Raw genomic sequence first — 19,657 nt, forward strand, 5'->3', positions numbered from 1 at the left:
TCGAACGATCTTTGCATATGCATTTAGCACCTTTATTTCCCAACTATGGGAAGCCGTAGAAATTGGATCACCTGTGGCTCGTGGAAGATGGGCGACCAATTAACACTACTTGCATATGCAATAATTTGAGGCGAATTTATGCGCCTATGACGCTATATATAGTTCAGTTTATGAATATACCATTTGAATTTGTAATATCATTCCATAATTGTCATGCCACTTTACTATAGTCTCTACACTATTAACGTTCAACTTTATTAATACATTAGTGAAATTACTGTTTCACCCACTAATAAAGTAATTTATCATCTCATGCGTACTACTGTATCAGAATGATCTAAGAATTGTTGTTTACTAATTACTAGTCGCTATCTTTGTCATAATGAATTTCTAGGCAAATAAGTTTTGTGGTGGGAGCAAATAATCAAACGTTTTATGTGATCGGCTATGAGACAATTTCATTGTTGGTTGTTTTAAAAGATTTCGAATGGACACAATCAAAACATTTATTAACTCCTGATCAGGGGATGAGACACATGAGCTGATAATGGTCTGGAAGATGTGAAAGAGTAAAGACTGAGAGTACACATATAGGAGTTGATCAAAACATTATGTGAGCATCATGAAGTATCAGTCGAACACAAATGACGATATAGAGCGCTAGTTGTAGACTCGCAATATCCTATGATTACAGTCTTGGTCCGTGATGAGAAGTTGTTTTAAATAAGTGGAACGATCCATTATAACTCAAAATTTTAGTATAGAAATGATATATATTGAAAGAATTACAATAAATTAGTATTTGTATTTGATAAAATGTAATTGTACCCGAAACCTGCTAATTAGCCAAATAATTGTAGGATGATATACATTTTGAAAATTAATTTTCTGCATGATGAGGTTAGAGCAGTATACGAAAAGAAGTTATAATAATAAAAAAATAATTGGTGACGGTTTGATAAAACTGAAAAAAATATCATGTGAAAAAATACAAATATTAATTTTTGTTTATTAAATTTAGGAGGAGAGTTTTATTTGACTTTAGTTCATCAATACATGATGTAAAGAAAAGTTGAAACTCATATATCAAAACAACCATACATCAAAAACTTGAAAAAAAAAATTTAAATTAATCAGAATATAATTTGAAGAGCAGAAATTTATCTTTTAAAATACTCCAGTGAATAGGATGACATCTAATTTATGCATCTTATAAGAAGTATTTTCTTTCCTTTTGTTATTTGGATTCAAGGGTCAAGGACTCAGGCCATTTGATCCTATCTAAGGAATATTCTCTTCGGCTGATACCATATACAAAGCAAGATGCCGAGTGTTTTTGGGGAAAAGAAAATCTTTTTCTTAGTTTAGTATTTGCTATTACCACTAAAGTGGTGATGTAGGCATCATCGGAAACAATTGACATCCAACGAGAAACTCCAAGGGCCATCATTGATCTTTGTTTGTAATCAATTTTTCTTACCCCTTTTGGCTCTCATTCATCGAGTTTGAAAAGAATATAATTATTATTGATAGTTATTAACCCACTAAGTGATTTAAATAAATTTCACGCTAGAAGACATAGACGAAGTAACTTACCCGTACTGATGTTTTTGATTGGGTAGGAGGGATAACCTACACTGACGATGAATCTCTATAACATATAGGCAATTTGCAAATGAGAAAAAAAAATTAGTTGTGTAATTGATGAATGAGAACAAGATTTTAGAACAATCATGAAACCTCGTCAATTTACCCAAATAAATTAATGCCGGCTAATTCATCCTCATGTGGGTCAAATTCTCAGTTTTATCACAAAATGTGAATATAACCAGTTCTTCCATTTTAAGTACGACTAGTTATATCATGGGTAAGGCTGATATGTTAGATGTGACGTAGAATAATATAATAGCATCATAACTATTAGCGGAATATACTGAATTGAATGTGTAATTCACTTTCAATAAACCGCAGAGGATATGAGAGATTTTTATATAAAGAGAGACCTTACCACGATGTAGAATGTGTAATCCGCTCTCATGTTTTGTTTCTTATCTTTTCTCGGTTTTGCAGTTCTGATTGCTCTGTTGTTCACATGACTGAAGTATTTTGGCTACCCTGGAACTTTAGTCTGCTCACTTCTTGTTTTAGCTATTAGTACATATCTAAAAAATAAAAAGAAAAAGATGAAATGTTTGTATCTTCAAATTAAATATAGAATTAAATAATATATATATATATATATATATATATATATATTTATAATGGTAAAATATTATGTAGATGAATTTAGATAGCATATATATATATATATATATATATATATGTATATTTTTTTGGTCAATATATATGTGAATAACTTTTCAGTCTGTTATTATTTTCTTCTTTCATCACCGGAACTAATATTCTAGAAATATTATAAAAGCCATTTTATTATCTTAAATCAGTATTTGAAAGATATATTTGAAGCATTATATATTTGAAATCAGTGGATATATTTATATGATCTGATTAGTCTCACTACTAGGTGCTAATATGCGTCTTGTGCTGGATGAAGTATTATAATGTTTAATTTAATAGATAGTAGAAAGTTAAAAACTTATATTAGAACGAATGTTACGTGTTAGAGATGTACATTGGTTTCAAGACAGAGATAAAATCCATATCACTCAGTCTTTCTGTGTTTTGAAGTTTATAAGCTGTGATACGATAGAAAGAAATTTACTTTGATATATATAGTAATAACTAATATGGTTTAGATAACAATAATTGAATAAATCAATATATTACATCGCGAGATTAATGCGAAAAAAATTCTTACAGTATCGTGTATAATTTTTAACTGTTCATGAGAATTTAAACAAATTAGTAGTAACTTTCATATATTAACCGAAACCAGAATGCGTTATAAAGATTGCGTATATCAGTTTCCTATTTTGGCAATTGCTATATATATATATATTGTCCACAATAATTTAGACAATCAAATATATATAGTAATAACTAATTAGATTTAGGCCACAATAATTTAGTAAATCAAATATATTACATCTTGAGATCAATGGCAAAAAAAAATCATTACAATTTCTTATATAATTTTTTAACTGGATATAAAATTTAAATAAATTATTGGTAACTTTCCTATATTGACCAAAACTAAAATGTGTTATGAGGACTGCGTATATTAGTTTCCTATTTTTAGCTACTGCATAAATTACGGTTAAACGTAGCAAAAGGAATAAAATAAATATCGGAAAAAATATTATTAGATTTTTGATATTTTTTCCTATATTTACTTGATTCTTTTTGCTAATTTTACATTTTATTTGATTTATTAATCATGATATTTGATCATAAACTTAACCATTTGAATTTTTAAATTGACTCATAATTTATCTATCACCATTTACGATGATTTCCTAATTATAAAGTCAAGGTATCTAAGTTAAGGGATTGATTGAGACTTTGTATGAACCTTTTTTGAATGAAATTGTAGAATCAGTTTCGATTTTGTGAAACTATATTCTAACCTAAACGATTATATCTCTTCATACGACATATATCATGAAAATTTTATATTGTCTAGTCTCAAAGAAACTGTGATATTATCTAATAAAATCAAATAAAATCAATAATATCTTAAGCAAAATAAATGATATGTATATAATTCATATAAAAGAACATGAATAAGAAACAGTTTATATTTGTTGTGTAGACTGATAATATTGCCAATAAATAAAGCTTATGATCTTCCCTTATAATTTTTTGTATCATTTACTATACAACAAATGTCTGAAAATATATTTGTGCCAATTTTCTAAGGTTGTCTAGGGACAATATAAATCTTAAGCAAATGGACGGGAGTATACATACAATGAATGTAGTTAATAACGTAAATATATAGTATAATTGTTTTGTAGGTTTAGTACTTAGTGGTATTACATGTAATATTTTTAGGCAATGAAGAGTTTTTCAGTGAAGAGTGTGAGAAGATTTCTAATATAAGCAATGATAATCTTGTTAATCACAAATGAGAATAAGGTTTATTGTTAATAATGTTTTCTAAATAATGAAAAGGGTATTAGTGCGTGGTTCGTTGTAAAGAAATCACACTATTAGAATTTTGAAAATTGATTACACTTCTTACCATTTTTATCCTATCCTATCCAATATCGATTTCTAATGTCATACCATTATTAGTGGACTATAATATTGATTTACTCAAATATTTAACCTATTAAAAGTAAATAAGATTGTCAATATGAATTTTGTTCCACACAAAAAAGCCATATAGTGCTTCTTGTAAGCTACAGTTCTTATGACCTACACGTATGGATTACGGCATACATACATCAATTAAACAAAGAAGCCAAGTAAAAGATAAGCTTAATCAAGTTTTTCTGCTTCGTTGTTCCACGTCATTGGTCATGGAGAAACCACCTTTGCTTCCACGAGTTGTACCATTGGATCACGACCACGAAATCTATACAGATATTTACCTAAGTTTTAAAAGTGAAAAGTAAAACAGGCCAGCCCGTTTGCCGTGGCCAGATTATTGAGTGGTGGAGTATTCGGTTTGATTCCAATCCAAAAGAAATTTTTTATTTTACAACGACAATTAAATCAAAACAGAAAGAATATTATTGAGTAACTCCCCTTATGAGTGAAAATAAGAACGTGCGATTGATATAAATGATATTTTTGATTAATTTATAGGTGTCAAATGGGTGGGTCGTCTATTGATCGTCCACGTCCATATTTAAATGGACTTAATATGGACACACCCATTTTTTTCATGGGTTATAAATGGACAAAATATGGATGACCATTTAAAAAATGGTCTTTACGGGTTTTAGATTTCATAGGCATGGGTTGTCCAATGGACAAAACAAATTTAGGGTTTAAAAAAAAAATCATTAATTTTATCAAGAGTAATTGTGGACGCGGTGGTTTTCTTTTGTTCGTATTGTGTTCTGTATGTGCGTTTTTATGTTAAAATAGTGTCTTACTTCTAGAGAAATCCACAACGTTTTGTATTTATCAACTTTACAATATGTAAACTGTTGAAACAAGCTTAAAGACTAAGAAAGCTTAGTGAACAAGTAATGAGACCTAATCCTCTTGTATTAAAAAAAAAGGAAAGTGTATTGTTATTAGGATTAGGAAATATCGATCTCTATATAAAGAGAATGTGGTTGAGAGATATAACGTGTGAGTTGTGAGATTGAGAGCTTTTGAGAGATTGTAACCTAAAGCTTGATTGATTGAATAAGAGAAGGACTTCTTATTAACTTGTTTGAGTTCTTTGTTAGCTTAGATTTTATATTTGGTATCAGAGCAAGACAAAGATCCTAACAAGTCTAATACGAAACATTCGAAGCTATGACAGACGAGAAAGAAGAAATCGTGAAGAACAAGGAACCAGGACACTCTGCTGTCAAATTTCCGATGTTAACTACATCTAACTACACCGTATGGAGCATCAAAGATGACGATCGCTCTTAAAGTTAGCAAGGTGTGGGAAACCATCGATCCTGGAAGTAAGGATATGAAGAAGAAGAACAACATGGCGATAGCGTTCTTATTTCAGTCCATACCAGAAGCCCTGGTGTTACAGATTGGTGTCGTCAACACTGCAAAAGACATTTGGGAGGCGATAAAGGCGCGTAATCTTGGAGCATAAAGAGTAAGAGAGGCTAGACTGCAAACTCTGATGTCTGAATTTGACAAACTAAAGATGAGCGATGGAGATAACATTGATGCTTTTGTCGGGAAGCTTTCGGAGATCACATCAAAGGCAGCGACTTTGGGAGAGATAATTGAAGAACCAAAAATTGTGAAAAAATTCTTGAAAAGCTTACCAAGAAAGAGATATATTCAGATTGTTGCTTCAATTGAACAGTTTCTCGACCTAAACAAGACAAGTTTTGAGGAGATAGTAGGAAGACTCAAAACTTACGAAGAGAGAATTAAAGATGGGGAAGAAGAAGCAAGCGAGGATCAAACTAAGCTCATGTACGCTGACTCTGACAGCTATGGAGGAAACAGAGGCCGTGGACGGAGTAGTCGTTCGTCTTGGAGAGGAAGAGGTCGTGGACAATCGTTTCAAGGTCAGAGAGAGGCGTATAGACAACGTTATAGTGGAGATATATCTCACATCACATGCTTTCGCTGTGACAAACAAGGCCACTATGCAAGTGATTGTCCAGATAAATAGCTCAAGCTCTCTGAGACCGTGGAGAAGAAGGAAGATGATACTCACGAAGCCGATGAACTGATGATGAACGAAGTAGTATATCTCAATGAGAATAAGGTTAATCCAACCTCGTTTGAAGCCGATTCAGATACAATGAATGTATGGTATCTCGATAACGGTGCGAGCAACCATATGAGTGGAAATAGGCTATTCTTCCGAGATCTTGATGAAACAATTGTCAGTAAGGTGAGGTTTGGTGATAACTCACGTATTGACATTAAAGGAAAAGGCTCGGTGCGTTTTATCTTCAAAGATGACAAGAAAAAGGTGTTGAGCAACGTCTATTATATTCCTGATTTGAGAAGCAATATAATAAGCTTAGGACAGGCAACTGAGGTCGGATGCGAAGTACGAATGAAGGATGATATATTGACGTTATATGATCGAGAAGGAGTGCTAATGGTGAGCACTAAACGTTCGAGAAATAGACTGTATAAGGTGATATTACACACTGATGAGGTTCAATGTCTGCAAATTTCGTCTGTAAGTGGATCAAGTGTTTGGCATGCTCGTCTAGGTCACATCAACACCAAGAAGTTGAAACTGATGGTCGAGACAGACTTAGTCACTGGCATATCAAAATGCCCGTCTGGAGAAGAGGAAACATGTGTATCGTGTATGCTTGGGAAACAAACAAGAAGACCGTTTCCGCAAGCAACTCTGTTTCGCGCCAGCAAGCCACTTGAGTTGATTCATGGTGACCTTTGCGGACCCATCTCTCCATCAACAACAGCACATAAGCGTTATGTGTTCGTGCTAATTGACGATCATATGAGATATATGTGGACGATCTTGTTAGAAATGAAAAGTGAAGCATTCGAGAAATTCAAGCGATTTAAAACACTTGTAGAGCAGGAAACACAGAGCAAAATCAAGACGTTTCGAACGGATCGCGGTGGAGAGTTCCTGTCTAACGAGTTTCAGGCGTGGTGTCAGGAGAATGGGGTCAATCGACATCTAACGGCATCCTATTCCCCGCAGCAAAATGGAGTAGTAGAACGACGCAACCGGACACTGTTGGAGATGACGAGGAGTATCTTAAAGCATATGCACTTGCCAAATGCTCTCTGGGGAGAGGCTGTTAGAAACTCGACCTATCTCATTAATAGAGTTGCAACCAGGTCACTAGAAGGAATGACACCGTATGAAGGTTTGAGAAAGAAAAAACCAAACCTAGCACATCTATGAGTATTTGGTTGCATATGTTATGCAAGAACAGAGGCTGTGGGAAGAAAAAAACTTGATGACAGGTCGAGAGTACTTGTGTACTTGGGAACTGAACCGGGATCAAAAGCTTATCGCTTACTTGATCCATCACGGAAGCGAATTGTTGTTAGTCGGGATGTAATTTTCGATGAAACAAAGGAGTGGAGCTGGAATGATGCAGAAAAAACAGAGTACGGTGGCGGAGGAGAGATTATTGTTAGAATAAAAGCTGGTGCAAATCCAGAAGTGATAGATATCGATGAGGAAGAAGATGAGAACCCAGCTGTTGAGAGCGATGAAACTGTGATCGAAAATGAGGAAGAAGGTGACGAGGAAGAAGATAATGAAGCTCAACCTCAACTTAGAAGATCACAACGAACAACATCGAGGCCATCATACCTCGACGACTATGTTATCTTGGTGGAAGAAGAAAGTGAGCGTTTGCTAATGATAATAAACGATGAACCTTGGAGTTTCAATGACGCAAAGGAGATGGATGTGTGGATTGATGCTTGTAGAGATGAGATTTTTTCTATTGAAAAAAATGATACATGGGATCTAGTGGAGCTTCCTGAAGGAGTAAAGCCAATAGGGCTTAAATGGGTGTTTAAAATAAAGCGTAATGCTGATGGAAGTGTGAGCAAATACAAAGCACGATTGGTGGCGAAAAGTTATGTTCAAAGACATGGAGTAGACTTTGATGAAGTCTTTGCACCGGTTGCTCGAATGGAGACTACGACTGATCATTGCACTAGCGGCTGAGAAAGGATGGGAAATTCATCATCTAGATGTAAAAACTGCATTTCTCAACGGAGAATTGAAGGAGGAAGTGTTCGTAGAGCAACCTGAAGGGTTCACCGTCGCAGGACAAGAACATAAGGTCTATCATCTAAAGAGGGCTCTTTACGGCTTACGTGAAGCACCTCGAGCATGGAACACTAAGTTGAATCAAATACTACGAGGTCTCGAGTTTCATAGATGCACGAAAGAACCTTCTTTGTATCGAAAGGAGTCAAACGGAAACCTGCTTGTCATAGTTGTGTAAGTAGACGATCTGCTTGTGACTGGCTCGTCGCTCAGTTTGATACATGAGTTCAAGAAAGAGATGAGTAAGAAGTTTGAGATGAGTGATCTCGGCCTACTAACATACTACTTGGGAATAGAAGTTGAGCAAGGAAGAGATGGTATTATTTTGAGACAAGATCAATATGCGCGGAAGATTCTTGAAGAAACAGGGATGGACTTGTCTAACCACACTCATGTACCGATGGAGATGAATGCCAAGTTCTCTAAGGCACTCAACGAGAAGAAGATCGATGAAAGAGAGTACCGTCGGTCGATTGGATGCCTCAGGTACCTTTTACACACACGCCCTGATCTTTCTTACTCTGTTGGAGTCCTTAGTCGTTATATGCAAGAGCCGAAGACGTCTCATGGTGCTGCTTTAAAACAAGTTCTACGGTATCTACAAGGAACATGTGGGCTTGGACTCCGGTTTCATAGAAACAGAGGACTAAAGCTGGAAGGATATAGCTACAATTCTCATAATGTAGATGGCGATGATGGGAAGAGCACTACGGGGCATATTTTCTATCTCGGTGAAAGTCCCATAACCTGATGTTCAACTAAGCAAGAAATAGTAGCATTATCGAGTTGTGAGGCAGAGTTTATGGCTGCTACGGAGGCTGCAAAACAGGCCATTTGGTTGCAGGAATTATTGAGTGAGGTTATTGGAGAAGCTAGCAAACGGGTGATCATTAGAGTAGATAACAAATCTGCGATTGCTCTAACAAGAAATCCAGTATTTCATGGACGTAGCAAGCACATACACAGAAGATTTCATTTTATTTGAGAGTGCGTTGAGAACGAGCAAGTTGATGTTGAGCACATACCGGGAAGTGAACAGAAAGCTGACATTCTTACAAAGTCACTTGGAAGAATAAAGTTTAAAGAGATGAGGACTCTCATTGGAGTTCAAAATGTGTGTGGAGGTGATTTTAAGCTTGAGGGGGAGAATGTTGAAACAAGCTTAAAGACTAAAAAAACTTAGTGAACAAATAATGAGACATAATCCTCTTGTATTAAGAAAAAAGGAAAGTGTATTTTTATTAGGATTAGGAAATATTTATCTCTATATAAAGAGAATGTGGTTGAGAGATATAACGTGTGAGTTGTGAGATTGAGAGCTTTTGAGAGATTGTAACCAAAGCTTGATTGATTGAATAAGAGAAGGACTTCTTATTAACTTGTCAAGAGTAATTGTGGACGCGGTGGTTTTCTTTTGTTCGTATTGTGTTCTGTATGTGCGTTTTTATGTTATAATAGTGTCTTACTTCTAGAGAAATCCACAACGTTTTGTATTTATCAACTTTACAATATGTAAACACAAATGAAACTTTTAGTATTTTAACATGTTTGTTTATTGCCTTTGCGTTTGCAATTTCTAAAATATTTAGTTGACGAAAACAGAGAGTTTTTTTTTAAGTAGAACAAGTATTTCAACGGAGAAAGACAAACAAAAGTCTTAAAAAAAATTGTGCATATAATAAGTTAATTACAAAGCGCAGCTCGGATATATTTACATTTTCACCGAGATAAAATAAAACTGTGTTAAAAAAAAGAGAAATTTGGAGCCATATACATAGTAGGAAAAATATCAACTCTATATCCATAACAAACTGATGGTTATGATATTTGTGTAATATTTGCCATATTGTCCTTCAATGGGTTTTTTTTTTTTTTTTTATAAATATGGTTTCCCCTTCAATTTTTAGTTGCTTTCAATTTCTGTAAAAACAATTATACAATTTTGTTGTTTAGATAATAAAAACAAGTCTTTTTCTACACATAATATGTTTTGAAAATTTTAAAACAAACATATATTTTATAAATTTTATATAATATTTCATAATCGCAATTTTGAATCTATACTATTTTAAATTACAGTATAGTCTGATAAATTTCTTTTTTTCTTCTTTTGTAATTTATATCTCCTTCTCTGCCTCCTGATTTTTCTTACTCACTACTTGATCAGTTACACTGTTTTGTTATCCAACACTGTCGCCACTCATCATCTCTCCCTCTAAAGAAATTTTAGAGAATTTTATATATACAAAGTTTGTAGGAGTGTCGAGTATTCCATACTATAATATGTATAGCATAGTCACGAAATGGATAAATGTTTAGATTTAGGGTTTAAGGTTTAAGATTAGGTTTGGGTTTAGGGTATATGGTTTGGGTATATGGTTTGGGTTTAGGGTATATGGTTTGGGTTTAGGGTTCAGAGTTTGGGTTGATGATTTAGGGTTTGGGTTTATGGTATATAATTTGGGTTTAGGGTTTAATATTTGGGTTTAGGGTATATGGTTTGGGTTTAGGGTTTAGTGTTTGGGTATATGGTTTGGGTTTAGGGTTTGGGTTTAAGGTATATGGTTTGGGTTTAGGGTTTAGTGTATATGGTTTGGGTATATAGTTTGGATTTAGGGTATATAGTTTGGATTTAGGGTATTTAGTTTGGGTTTAGAGTATAGTGTACTCTTCACAAACCCTTCATCCTTTTTAGCTTTTTTATTTTTTCATTCTTTTTATAATGGTTTTACTTCATTTTTTTTATAATGGTTGTTGTTATAAAATAATTGTTCTGTACTATATACTGGATAAATATAGTATAGTATGATACTGAGCGTTGTGTTTATTATCTCTCACTCGCTGGAAAAGAGAGCGTTGTCTAATTTTATGCCAAATTGACACAACTTTTCATGCATGGCTATATTCTTTATATATGGTGCTGCTATGATTATTAAGCAAATTGACCCTAAAAAAAAGACTAATCTTTTTTTTTTTTGAAAAGAAAAAAAAAGACTAATCTTGAAACATATAAAACTGTTACTTAATCTTTGTAGTGCTAAAATGTATGCAGGACTCGATGAACAAACAGCACTAGAATACAACCGTTTGGTTAGTGTGCTTCGATTCATATAATTAAAAGCTACGTGTACGTGTTATACGTAATATTACATCATGGATCATAGTATAGATGGAGATTTAATTGTTTAATGTATTTAAATATTATTTCTAAAAAAGAATGCATACAAGATAAATTTAAATATTATCCTTGTTCAATGCAACAGAAGTGTGTATTTGTGTGTGGGGTTCGTGACGAGTTGCACTACTCACACCTTTCTTTATAATTCCTGAGTACTAATGAGTGCGTTATATATATACAGTATATATATATATTCAAATATATACATTTAAGTGAGTGTAATTAAGCTCGCATAATGGCCAAGCGATTTAATATAATATAATTTCCACCTCCATTTTTCCCTTTCCAATACTTTAAAATTTAGCAAATCGCAATAAAGTTAAATCGTCTCGTAGCTGCAAACCATCTGTGTGAGAAAGATATAATTCCATTAGGTTAATAAGTGCCAAAACCAAAAAGAGAAAACTACATTTACCTTCTCCATACGTCTTTCTCTCTATATATACAAACTTTCTTCTATGCCTCTGAATGCCTCTGTTAAACACTAAACCTCTCTCTCTCTCTCTCTCTCTCTCTCTCTCTCTCTCTTTCTTTCTCCTTCTTCACGTTTCACAAAATCGACATATCTCCTAACTAAGTGGGAAGAGATTATATGCGAAGAAGATGGTGAAGTTCTCAAAGGAGTTAGAGGCACAACTCATACCAGAGTGGAAAGAGGCCTTTGTTAACTATTGTCAACTAAAAAAGCAAGTAAAAAAAATCAAAATTTCTCGTAAACCAAAGCCGGCTTCTCTTTACCCCATTGCTCATCATCCTGATTTTGGTCGATCTCTTTTCGACCCGGTTCGCAAATTGGCCAGGACCTTCTCGGATAAACTATTTTCCTCCTCAGAAAAACCAGAGATTATTCAGGTAATTTATCGATGCTCTACATTAATTTATCTTGACAAAACATGATGCATTCTCCTGTTTGTTAGAATGATTAGTATTAAATTCCGTGTGACTTCTGTAACCTCTTTTCATTTATGTGATAATTAAAACCTTTAGACCCAAAAAAGAGCAATTAGAATGATAGTCTAAATGCACATTACGTAGAAGAAGAAACTTAGTGAGACCATAGGTCTTGAGTATGTCGGAAATTATTGTAAATTTAGCTGCATTTACATTACTCATTCTTTAGCTTAGCAAATTCGGCATATGATTTTTGAGAGAGTGAAAAAGTATTGATTTAACGATTTAATTTATTTTGTTAAAGCATCAGTTTTTCTCTTATGATTGTTTCTATGGAGTGTCGTGTCTGCTTACGTCTTTGTATTTTCCATTCCCATTCTTTTCGCGTCTTTGCTTACGCGTTAAAGTCACCGGTTAGTTCTGCTTTGTGTCATGAGAAATCTGCTTTTTACTCTTTAAAAAAATATTTATTAGATTAAGATATGTAAATAATACATATTTGATATGATTTAGTAGAACTCCAATATGTTAAGTCGTATATCGCAAGTTGGGAAGCTTTCTGAAGTCTTTTTGTGTATCTAATACGTAATATTTACATATTTTGTTTGTCAAAAAGAATATTTACATATTTTGTGTATGTCTGTTAAGGAAAGGTATCATTAAACACTTAAGCCTTTTTTCAAAAAAAAAGGTATCATTAAACACATGATTGAGACCATTTAGTTCATTTCTTAACCTAGGAACCTACATGCTTCCTAAATCTGGAAACGCCTTATAGATTAACAAACTCCAAAATCTGCAGTATAATTGTTTGCGGAAATAATTGCTTATTAAACTTTTTTAAAAACTAATTATTACACTTTCTTACTTACATCTTTGAATATGCTAACCACTAATTCCAAAATAAGGTATGTTTTTTCTTCATACTCATCACGAAAACCAAGAAGCGAAAAACGGTTGTGAAGATTATGATATCTCACGAAACCATCGTGACAAAAACTATATATAAAGCCATAACAAACTCACAAGTCACCACCCTCAAAAAACATTCAAGTCAATGACACCTATAGAAAAATATCAATAAATATAAAAATGATATTTACATGGTTTGTTAGACTAAATTAGATGAATTTTAATTCATGTCATTTTTTGCGGATTCACAGGTAAGGAGAAGAAAAAGCTCAGAAGATGGGGATGACGTTGAGGAGATTTACCAAACTGAACTTGTTCAGTTGTTTTCTGAAGAAGACGAGGTATTAACTTATTAACTAATTAGTAATTAAAATTTTTATATAATTTTCCTTGTTATTAATGTTACGAATTCTTATTTCTTACTTTGAGCAAGAAGCAAAATTAATAAACGGCGTGTATATTAGTGGTTTTATTCCGAGAGTAAATTGCACAACACCCACTCCCTGAATCCTAATGAAAATAGTCAAAATAGTGAACTACTTTTTACAGTTATTATATAACTTTTTGATAAGTGTTTGAATGCTTTTTGCTATTTCTTGCTTTAGGTTAAAGTGTTCTTCGCAAGATTGGATGAAGAGTTAAACAAAGTGAATCAGTTTCACAAATCAAAAGAGACAGAGTTCGTGGGAAGAGGAGAGATTCTGAAGAAACAGTTGGACATTCTTGCAGAACTCAAACAGATCTTAAGTGATCGGAAGAAGAGAAGCCTTTCTGGCTCTAATTCACAACGCTCCTTTAGTTCTTCTGCTCGAAACTCTGACTTCTCTGCAGGTCAGTCTTCTTATCTAGTAGGCCTTTTTAGTTTTTAGGTCAGGTTGAGGGTACTTTAGTAAATTATGTATGTTGACATTGACTCTTAAAAGCTACTATCATACATCTGAACTATGTCGTGGCATGCACCCATTAGAAATAAAAGTGCATGTCCCAAAGGCTGATTTACGTAGTATAAAAAAAACAGTTATCAACAAAATTACACGATTTACGTTGCTATTTCTTAAAAAATCAACTATAGAGATTTGTTAGACTTTTTGAATATTTTTGCATGTGGATAACAAAACTCAAAGCTACTAAAATATTTGAGTTTTGAGATTTTGTATCGACATATATATAGTCAATGGCCGACAAGTGCATGAGAACACAAATTGATTCTACTAACAAACAAACAAACAAATCGTTTGTGAGTAAGAAAGTAAAAATAGACAGACAACAAATGTTGTTTACGTATGGGCAAAGATAAACGCGAAAAGAAATCTTCTTATCTTTAGATATTGTGTCTTATGTTGTTAGGTAACACAATATAAACATGTTTTTTTCTTGTTTTTAGGGTCACCAGGAGAACTAAGTGAGACACAAAGTGAAACATCAAGAACAGACGAAATCATAGAGGCATTAGAGAGGAATGGTGTGAGTTTCATAAACTCTGCTACGAGGCACAAGACAAAAGGAGGCAAACCCAAAATGTCTCTCCGCGTCGACATTCCCGACGCCGTGCCCGGATCTGACGGTGGTGGTGCAAGATCCATCGCTACGGCCACGTCGGTACTATGGGAGGAGCTTGTTAACAACCCAAGAAGCGGCGGAGGAGATTTCATCAACCGGAAAAAGATTCAGTGCGCAGAGAAGATGATACGTAAAGCCTTTGTTGAGCTCTACAAAGGTCTTGGCCTGTTGAAGACCTACAGGTAAATTCATTACCCACTAAAATATCTTCTTTTTAATATATATTTTATTTCCTAATCGCATGATTATAGCTCTTCTTTTGATATATTATATTTTTTGGCAGTTCACTGAATATGATAGCTTTTACAAAAATATTGAAGAAATTCGACAAGGTAAAGAAACTTTATTTGACTAGTTACGATGAATCGATGATAAACAAAAATATTTGAATAAAAAGAAGATTATAGTGCTTAACGATGGACTTTGATTTATGGACCAACAGGTTTCTGGTCAGCAAGCATCATCAAGTTATCTAAAGGTCGTAAAGAGATCGCAATTTACCAGCTCTGATAAGGTATTATATGACTGAAAATAAAAGCAGATCTACATCTTTTGTAATGTTATAGTAAATCATTTTATAAAAAAGATTGGAAAATAATTGGTGACTATGATTAATATAAATACAAGATGGTAAGACTGATGGACGAAGTGGAGTCCATATTCACAAAGCACTTCGCAAACAATGACAGGAAAAAGGCTATGAAGTTCTTGAGACCCCACCAGCAGAAAGATTCTCACATGGTCACTTTCTTTGTTGGTATTGTTTTATATTTTCTCTGTTTTTTCACCTCTTTTATTATTATTTTCGTTATTATTGTTATGTATGTTTTATAGCATTCCACCATGAATTCTTGTAACAAAATGAACTGCTTTTTTTCTTTTGCAGGATTATTTACTGGTTGCTTTGTCTCACTGTTTAGTATTTACATAATACTGGCCCATCTTTCTGGAATTTTCACCTCTGGTGCTCAAGTTTCATATTTAGAGACTGTTTATCCTGTTTTCAGGTATTTTATTTATAATTATTAATTTTTGTTAAAGAACACAGAGTTTTACTACTAAAGAGATCACCAGAAAATTTGTTTTTATAATCTGGTTTTTTCCCCGTAACGCAGCGTGTTTGCGTTGCTGAGTCTACACATGTTCATGTATGGATGCAATCTGTTTATGTGGAAGAGCACGAGGATAAACTACACCTTTATCTTCGAGTTTGCACCAAACACAGCGTTGCGTTACCGAGACGCGTTTCTAATGGGAACCACGTTTATGACATCAGTCGTGGCCGCTATGGTTATACATCTCATCCTCCGCGCCGCCGGTTTTTCCGCCAGTGAAGTCGACACCATTCCTGGCATCCTTCTCTTGGTAAATCATTTAGTTAGTTAATCAATCACATAGCGCGTCCCAACCGCGATCGCAATTCAAAACGCTAATTCATGTTGGTGTATGACAGATCTTCATTTGTGTCTTGATATGCCCTTTCGACACATTCTATCGTCCTACAAGATTCTGCTTCATTTGCATCTTACGTAACATTGTTTGCTCACCGTTCTACAAGGTAATTAAAACTGTTTTTATTACTTGTAGCTCAAGAAATCTGTTGAAATTTATTTTTAAAAATGTTTTGTTGTACAAAAACAGGTTTTGATGGTTGACTTTTTCATGGCTGATCAACTTACTAGCCAGGTAATTAACTAATTAAACTTCAAGTGATGGTGACCATACCTAATTTTTAGGCCACAATTAACACACTAATCATGTTCTAACTTGTTTATATTCAATTCAGATTCCATTGCTAAGACATATAGAGTCGACCGCGTGTTACTTCATGGCTCAAAGCTTTCGAACACACGAGTATAATACCTGCAAAAACGGAAGAATCTACAGAGAACTTGCTTACCTAATCTCTTTCTCACCTTACTTCTGGCGTGCCATGCAAGTAAGTCCCCTTCATGTTTTTATTTTCTTTTAAGATCAAAAGCCCCCTTCAAAACTTTCAATTAACGTTTAATTCACAGTGCATAAGGAGATGGTGGGACGAATCAAACACCGATCACTTAGTCAACATGGGGAAATACGTTTCTGCGATGGTTGCTGCCGGAGTCCGCATAACCTACGCAAGAGAAAACACCACCCCGTGGTTAGCCGTCCTGCTGGTGAGCTCGGTCGTGGCCACGCTTTACCAGTTATACTGGGACTTTGTCAAAGATTGGGGTCTTTTGAACCCTAAATCCAAAAACGCATGGCTAAGGGACGATCTAGTTCTCAAGAACAAGAACTACTACTATTTCTCCATTGTAAGTCAAACCACATAATTGTTTAGCGTGTCTCACAAGTTAAGATATTTTACTAAATGCTGGTTAATTTATTTTATCATCCAGGTGGTGAATTTGGTATTGCGAGTTGCTTGGATCGAGACAATAGTAAGATTCAGAGTCAATCCTGTTCAGTCTCATTTGTTAGATTTCTTATTGGCATCACTTGAAGTCATTCGTCGAGGCCATTGGAACTTCTACAGGTAAAACAAGCTTCACCTAGCTAGTTTTAAAGATTTGTTTTATAAACTTGATTTTTGGATGTTATTAAGTATGAAATTTACTAACCTGTTGTGATTACAGAGTGGAGAATGAGCATTTGAACAACGTGGGCCACTTTAGGGCAGTGAAGACCGTACCATTACCGTTCCGTGACATGGATTCAGACGATTAAACAAAAATAATAAAATGGAGAGTCAGTCTTGAACCAGGTTCCATGAAGCATCTCGGAGAAAACCTCTGGGGGGGGGGGAATCGCTTAACTATTTACCCATTAAACAAACAGAAGAGGGGACTGCTGGATTCTTGATTTTACAAAACTTTCCAAGTGCAAAGACAATTTAGCTTGCCAGTTCATAATATTAATTTTCTGTAAATTTTGATTAGAGGTTTATGTTCAACTCTTCTCTTCTTTTCTAATAAAACTGTCGCTATATTTTCTATGCTTAAGAAACACACAACTTCTTTAAGTTCTATATTTTGATGAAAACTTAAACAGGTGTTTCTTAAGATTGATGTGTTTAGCAAAATATTTCAATAAACATAGCATAACTGGTAATAGAACGAGGCACTTGCTTTTGACACAGAGACTCTGCTTGCTTGCATTGTCAAGCCAGATTTGAGATCTTGACCAGACCAAGATAACATTTTATAAACTTAGCTCAGATTCCTTCAATTAGATCCTAAGGCTCCCTGCCCATAACTCGTGTTTAGAGAGAGGTGCACCTAAAGTATTTTGTTATTGCTTAATTTCAAGAGGCTTTCACATGAAAGATCAATACTTTCTGCTCGAGAAAACAGAGCCTCATGAGTTTCGTACAAATTATATCTCAAAAGTAACCATTTCAAGTGCATAGAAAAACAGTAAAATCATATCTAGATGATTCAAAATATAGAGTTGGGGGGAAGGGACAAATCTTATACGAGGGCTAAAACAGATGGAATCAAGATCCAACGAAATAGAAAACTTGTAACGAAATAAGATGACAACAGCTTAGAAAAGAGATGTTCCCTTGCCCTTCTTGTCTCCACCGATCTCAAAATGCTTGCACCTCTGAAGAAACAAAAATCCAGTTAGTCTAAGAATAACTACCGAGTCTCATCAGCAAGGAGATAGTTCGTTTTAACCTTGATTGAGTGCTGAGAAAAGTGCTTGCAAGTTTGGCACTGAAGCCTGAGGACGATCTTCTTCGTAGTCTTAGCCTGTTCAAATTACATTTATAAGAAAATCAGTATTCAAAAATGATTTTGAATCTGAAAAGTGGAGTGCAAAGGAGAAAAAAGATCACACCTTCTTGTGGAAGACAGGCTTGGTCTGACCACCATAGCCAGATTGCTTACGGTCATAACGACGCTTCCCTTGAGCGGCGAGACTGTCTTTACCCTTCTTGTATTGGGTAACCTTGTGCAATGTATGCTTCTTGCATTCCTTGTTCTTGCAGTATGTCTTCTTTGTCTTTGGAATGTTCACCTATTAACCAACACTAACTCAGTTTAACTAGCACAAATAAGCATTTTATGACTCAACAGTAACTAGTAACTACATGTCGATAAAAGATGTTTGAAACAGTATTTGGTCAGAGACAGAAAACTCAAAAATATAGATCTGTAATCAATCAACAGGACTCAATACGAATCGATCAACAAGTTCAACCAAAATACGGAATCAAGTCGAAAGAGAATACCATTTTAGCTAATCTGATCTCTCTCTCTAGGGTGAAGATTGTGTGCCGTCGTCAGCGAACGAAACGTTGCATAAAGAAAAGAGAATTTATAGTAAAGCTTTTTAGAAACCCTAAATATGTGGAAACGGGCCTTCGTTAACGTTAAGGCCCATGCTTTATATAACAACTTTTGGGCTTTGCACAGAGCTTCTAGTAAGGATAATTAAGAGTTTGCTGGTATTTTTACAGAATGATGATAAATGATTTACATAACATATTTTTTTTTTTGTTTCTATTACAAATGATGATAAAATATTTTTAATGTATGAAATACTAATGAACAATTTTCGTTCTACGATATACCTCTTTCCATAACACTTAGTTAATAGTCTGATAGTTTACACGACTAGTCTTTCCATCTCCAATGGTTTTAGCTTTATTTTTATCTTAAAAAATTTAACTTTTTTAGAATGAAAAAAATGAAGCAATATTTACTCCAATGGTTTGTTTCATTTTTTTGTAAAGAAATATTCTATTGTATCTATTTCCAACTTAACACTAACTTATTAATAGTTATTTCACCTTTTTAATG

At 34.2% G+C, this 19,657-nt stretch overlaps 2 protein-coding genes across 2 annotated transcripts; one reads left to right on the forward strand and one right to left on the reverse strand.

Moving 5' to 3' along the window:
• Nucleotides 1–12,000: 12,000 nt before the first annotated feature.
• Nucleotides 12,001–17,846, forward strand: LOC130496925 (phosphate transporter PHO1-like). Its single transcript, XM_056989624.1, has 15 exons — nt 12,001–12,356; nt 13,559–13,648; nt 13,913–14,138; nt 14,692–15,049; nt 15,151–15,199; nt 15,310–15,381; nt 15,495–15,624; nt 15,754–15,874; nt 15,983–16,232; nt 16,321–16,425; nt 16,509–16,553; nt 16,654–16,806; nt 16,886–17,164; nt 17,249–17,385; nt 17,486–17,846. The coding sequence occupies exons 1-15, from the start codon at nt 12,108–12,110 to the stop codon at nt 17,574–17,576; spliced, it is 2,355 nt and encodes a 784-aa protein (XP_056845604.1). The 5' UTR covers nt 12,001–12,107; the 3' UTR covers nt 17,577–17,846.
• A 415-nt stretch (nt 17,847–18,261) lies between these two features.
• LOC108809126 (60S ribosomal protein L36a) lies at nt 18,262–19,197 on the reverse strand. The gene is made up of 4 exons (XM_018581257.2): nt 19,087–19,197; nt 18,693–18,872; nt 18,530–18,604; nt 18,262–18,455 (listed from the first exon to the last, which is right to left on the reverse strand). Exons 1-4 carry the CDS (start codon nt 19,087–19,089, stop codon nt 18,396–18,398), a joined length of 318 nt encoding a protein of 105 aa, XP_018436759.1. The 5' UTR covers nt 19,090–19,197; the 3' UTR covers nt 18,262–18,395.
• Between the last annotated feature and the right edge of the window lie 460 nt (nt 19,198–19,657).

Source organism: Raphanus sativus, chromosome 6 (genome assembly GCF_000801105.2).
Source record: "Raphanus sativus cultivar WK10039 chromosome 6, ASM80110v3, whole genome shotgun sequence".
Lineage (NCBI taxonomy): Eukaryota > Viridiplantae > Streptophyta > Magnoliopsida > Brassicales > Brassicaceae > Raphanus > Raphanus sativus.

Excerpts from the sequence above, each read along its gene's own strand:
- LOC130496925 (XM_056989624.1), top strand. The coding sequence starts at position 12,108 with ATGGTGAAGTTCTCAAAGGAGTTAGAGGCACAACTCATACCAGAGTGG. Across the intron at positions 15,625-15,753 it reads CATGGTCACTTTCTTTGTTG|GATTATTTACTGGTTGCTTT; the intron begins GTATTGTTTTAT and ends TTTCTTTTGCAG. Across the intron at positions 16,807-16,885 it reads ACTTCTGGCGTGCCATGCAA|TGCATAAGGAGATGGTGGGA; the intron begins GTAAGTCCCCTT and ends TTTAATTCACAG.
- LOC108809126 (XM_018581257.2), bottom strand. Across the intron at positions 18,605-18,692 it reads AGCCTGTCTTCCACAAGAAG|GCTAAGACTACGAAGAAGAT; the intron begins GTGTGATCTTTT and ends TAATTTGAACAG. Across the intron at positions 18,456-18,529 it reads TTTCTCAGCACTCAATCAAG|AGGTGCAAGCATTTTGAGAT; the intron begins GTTAAAACGAAC and ends TTGTTTCTTCAG.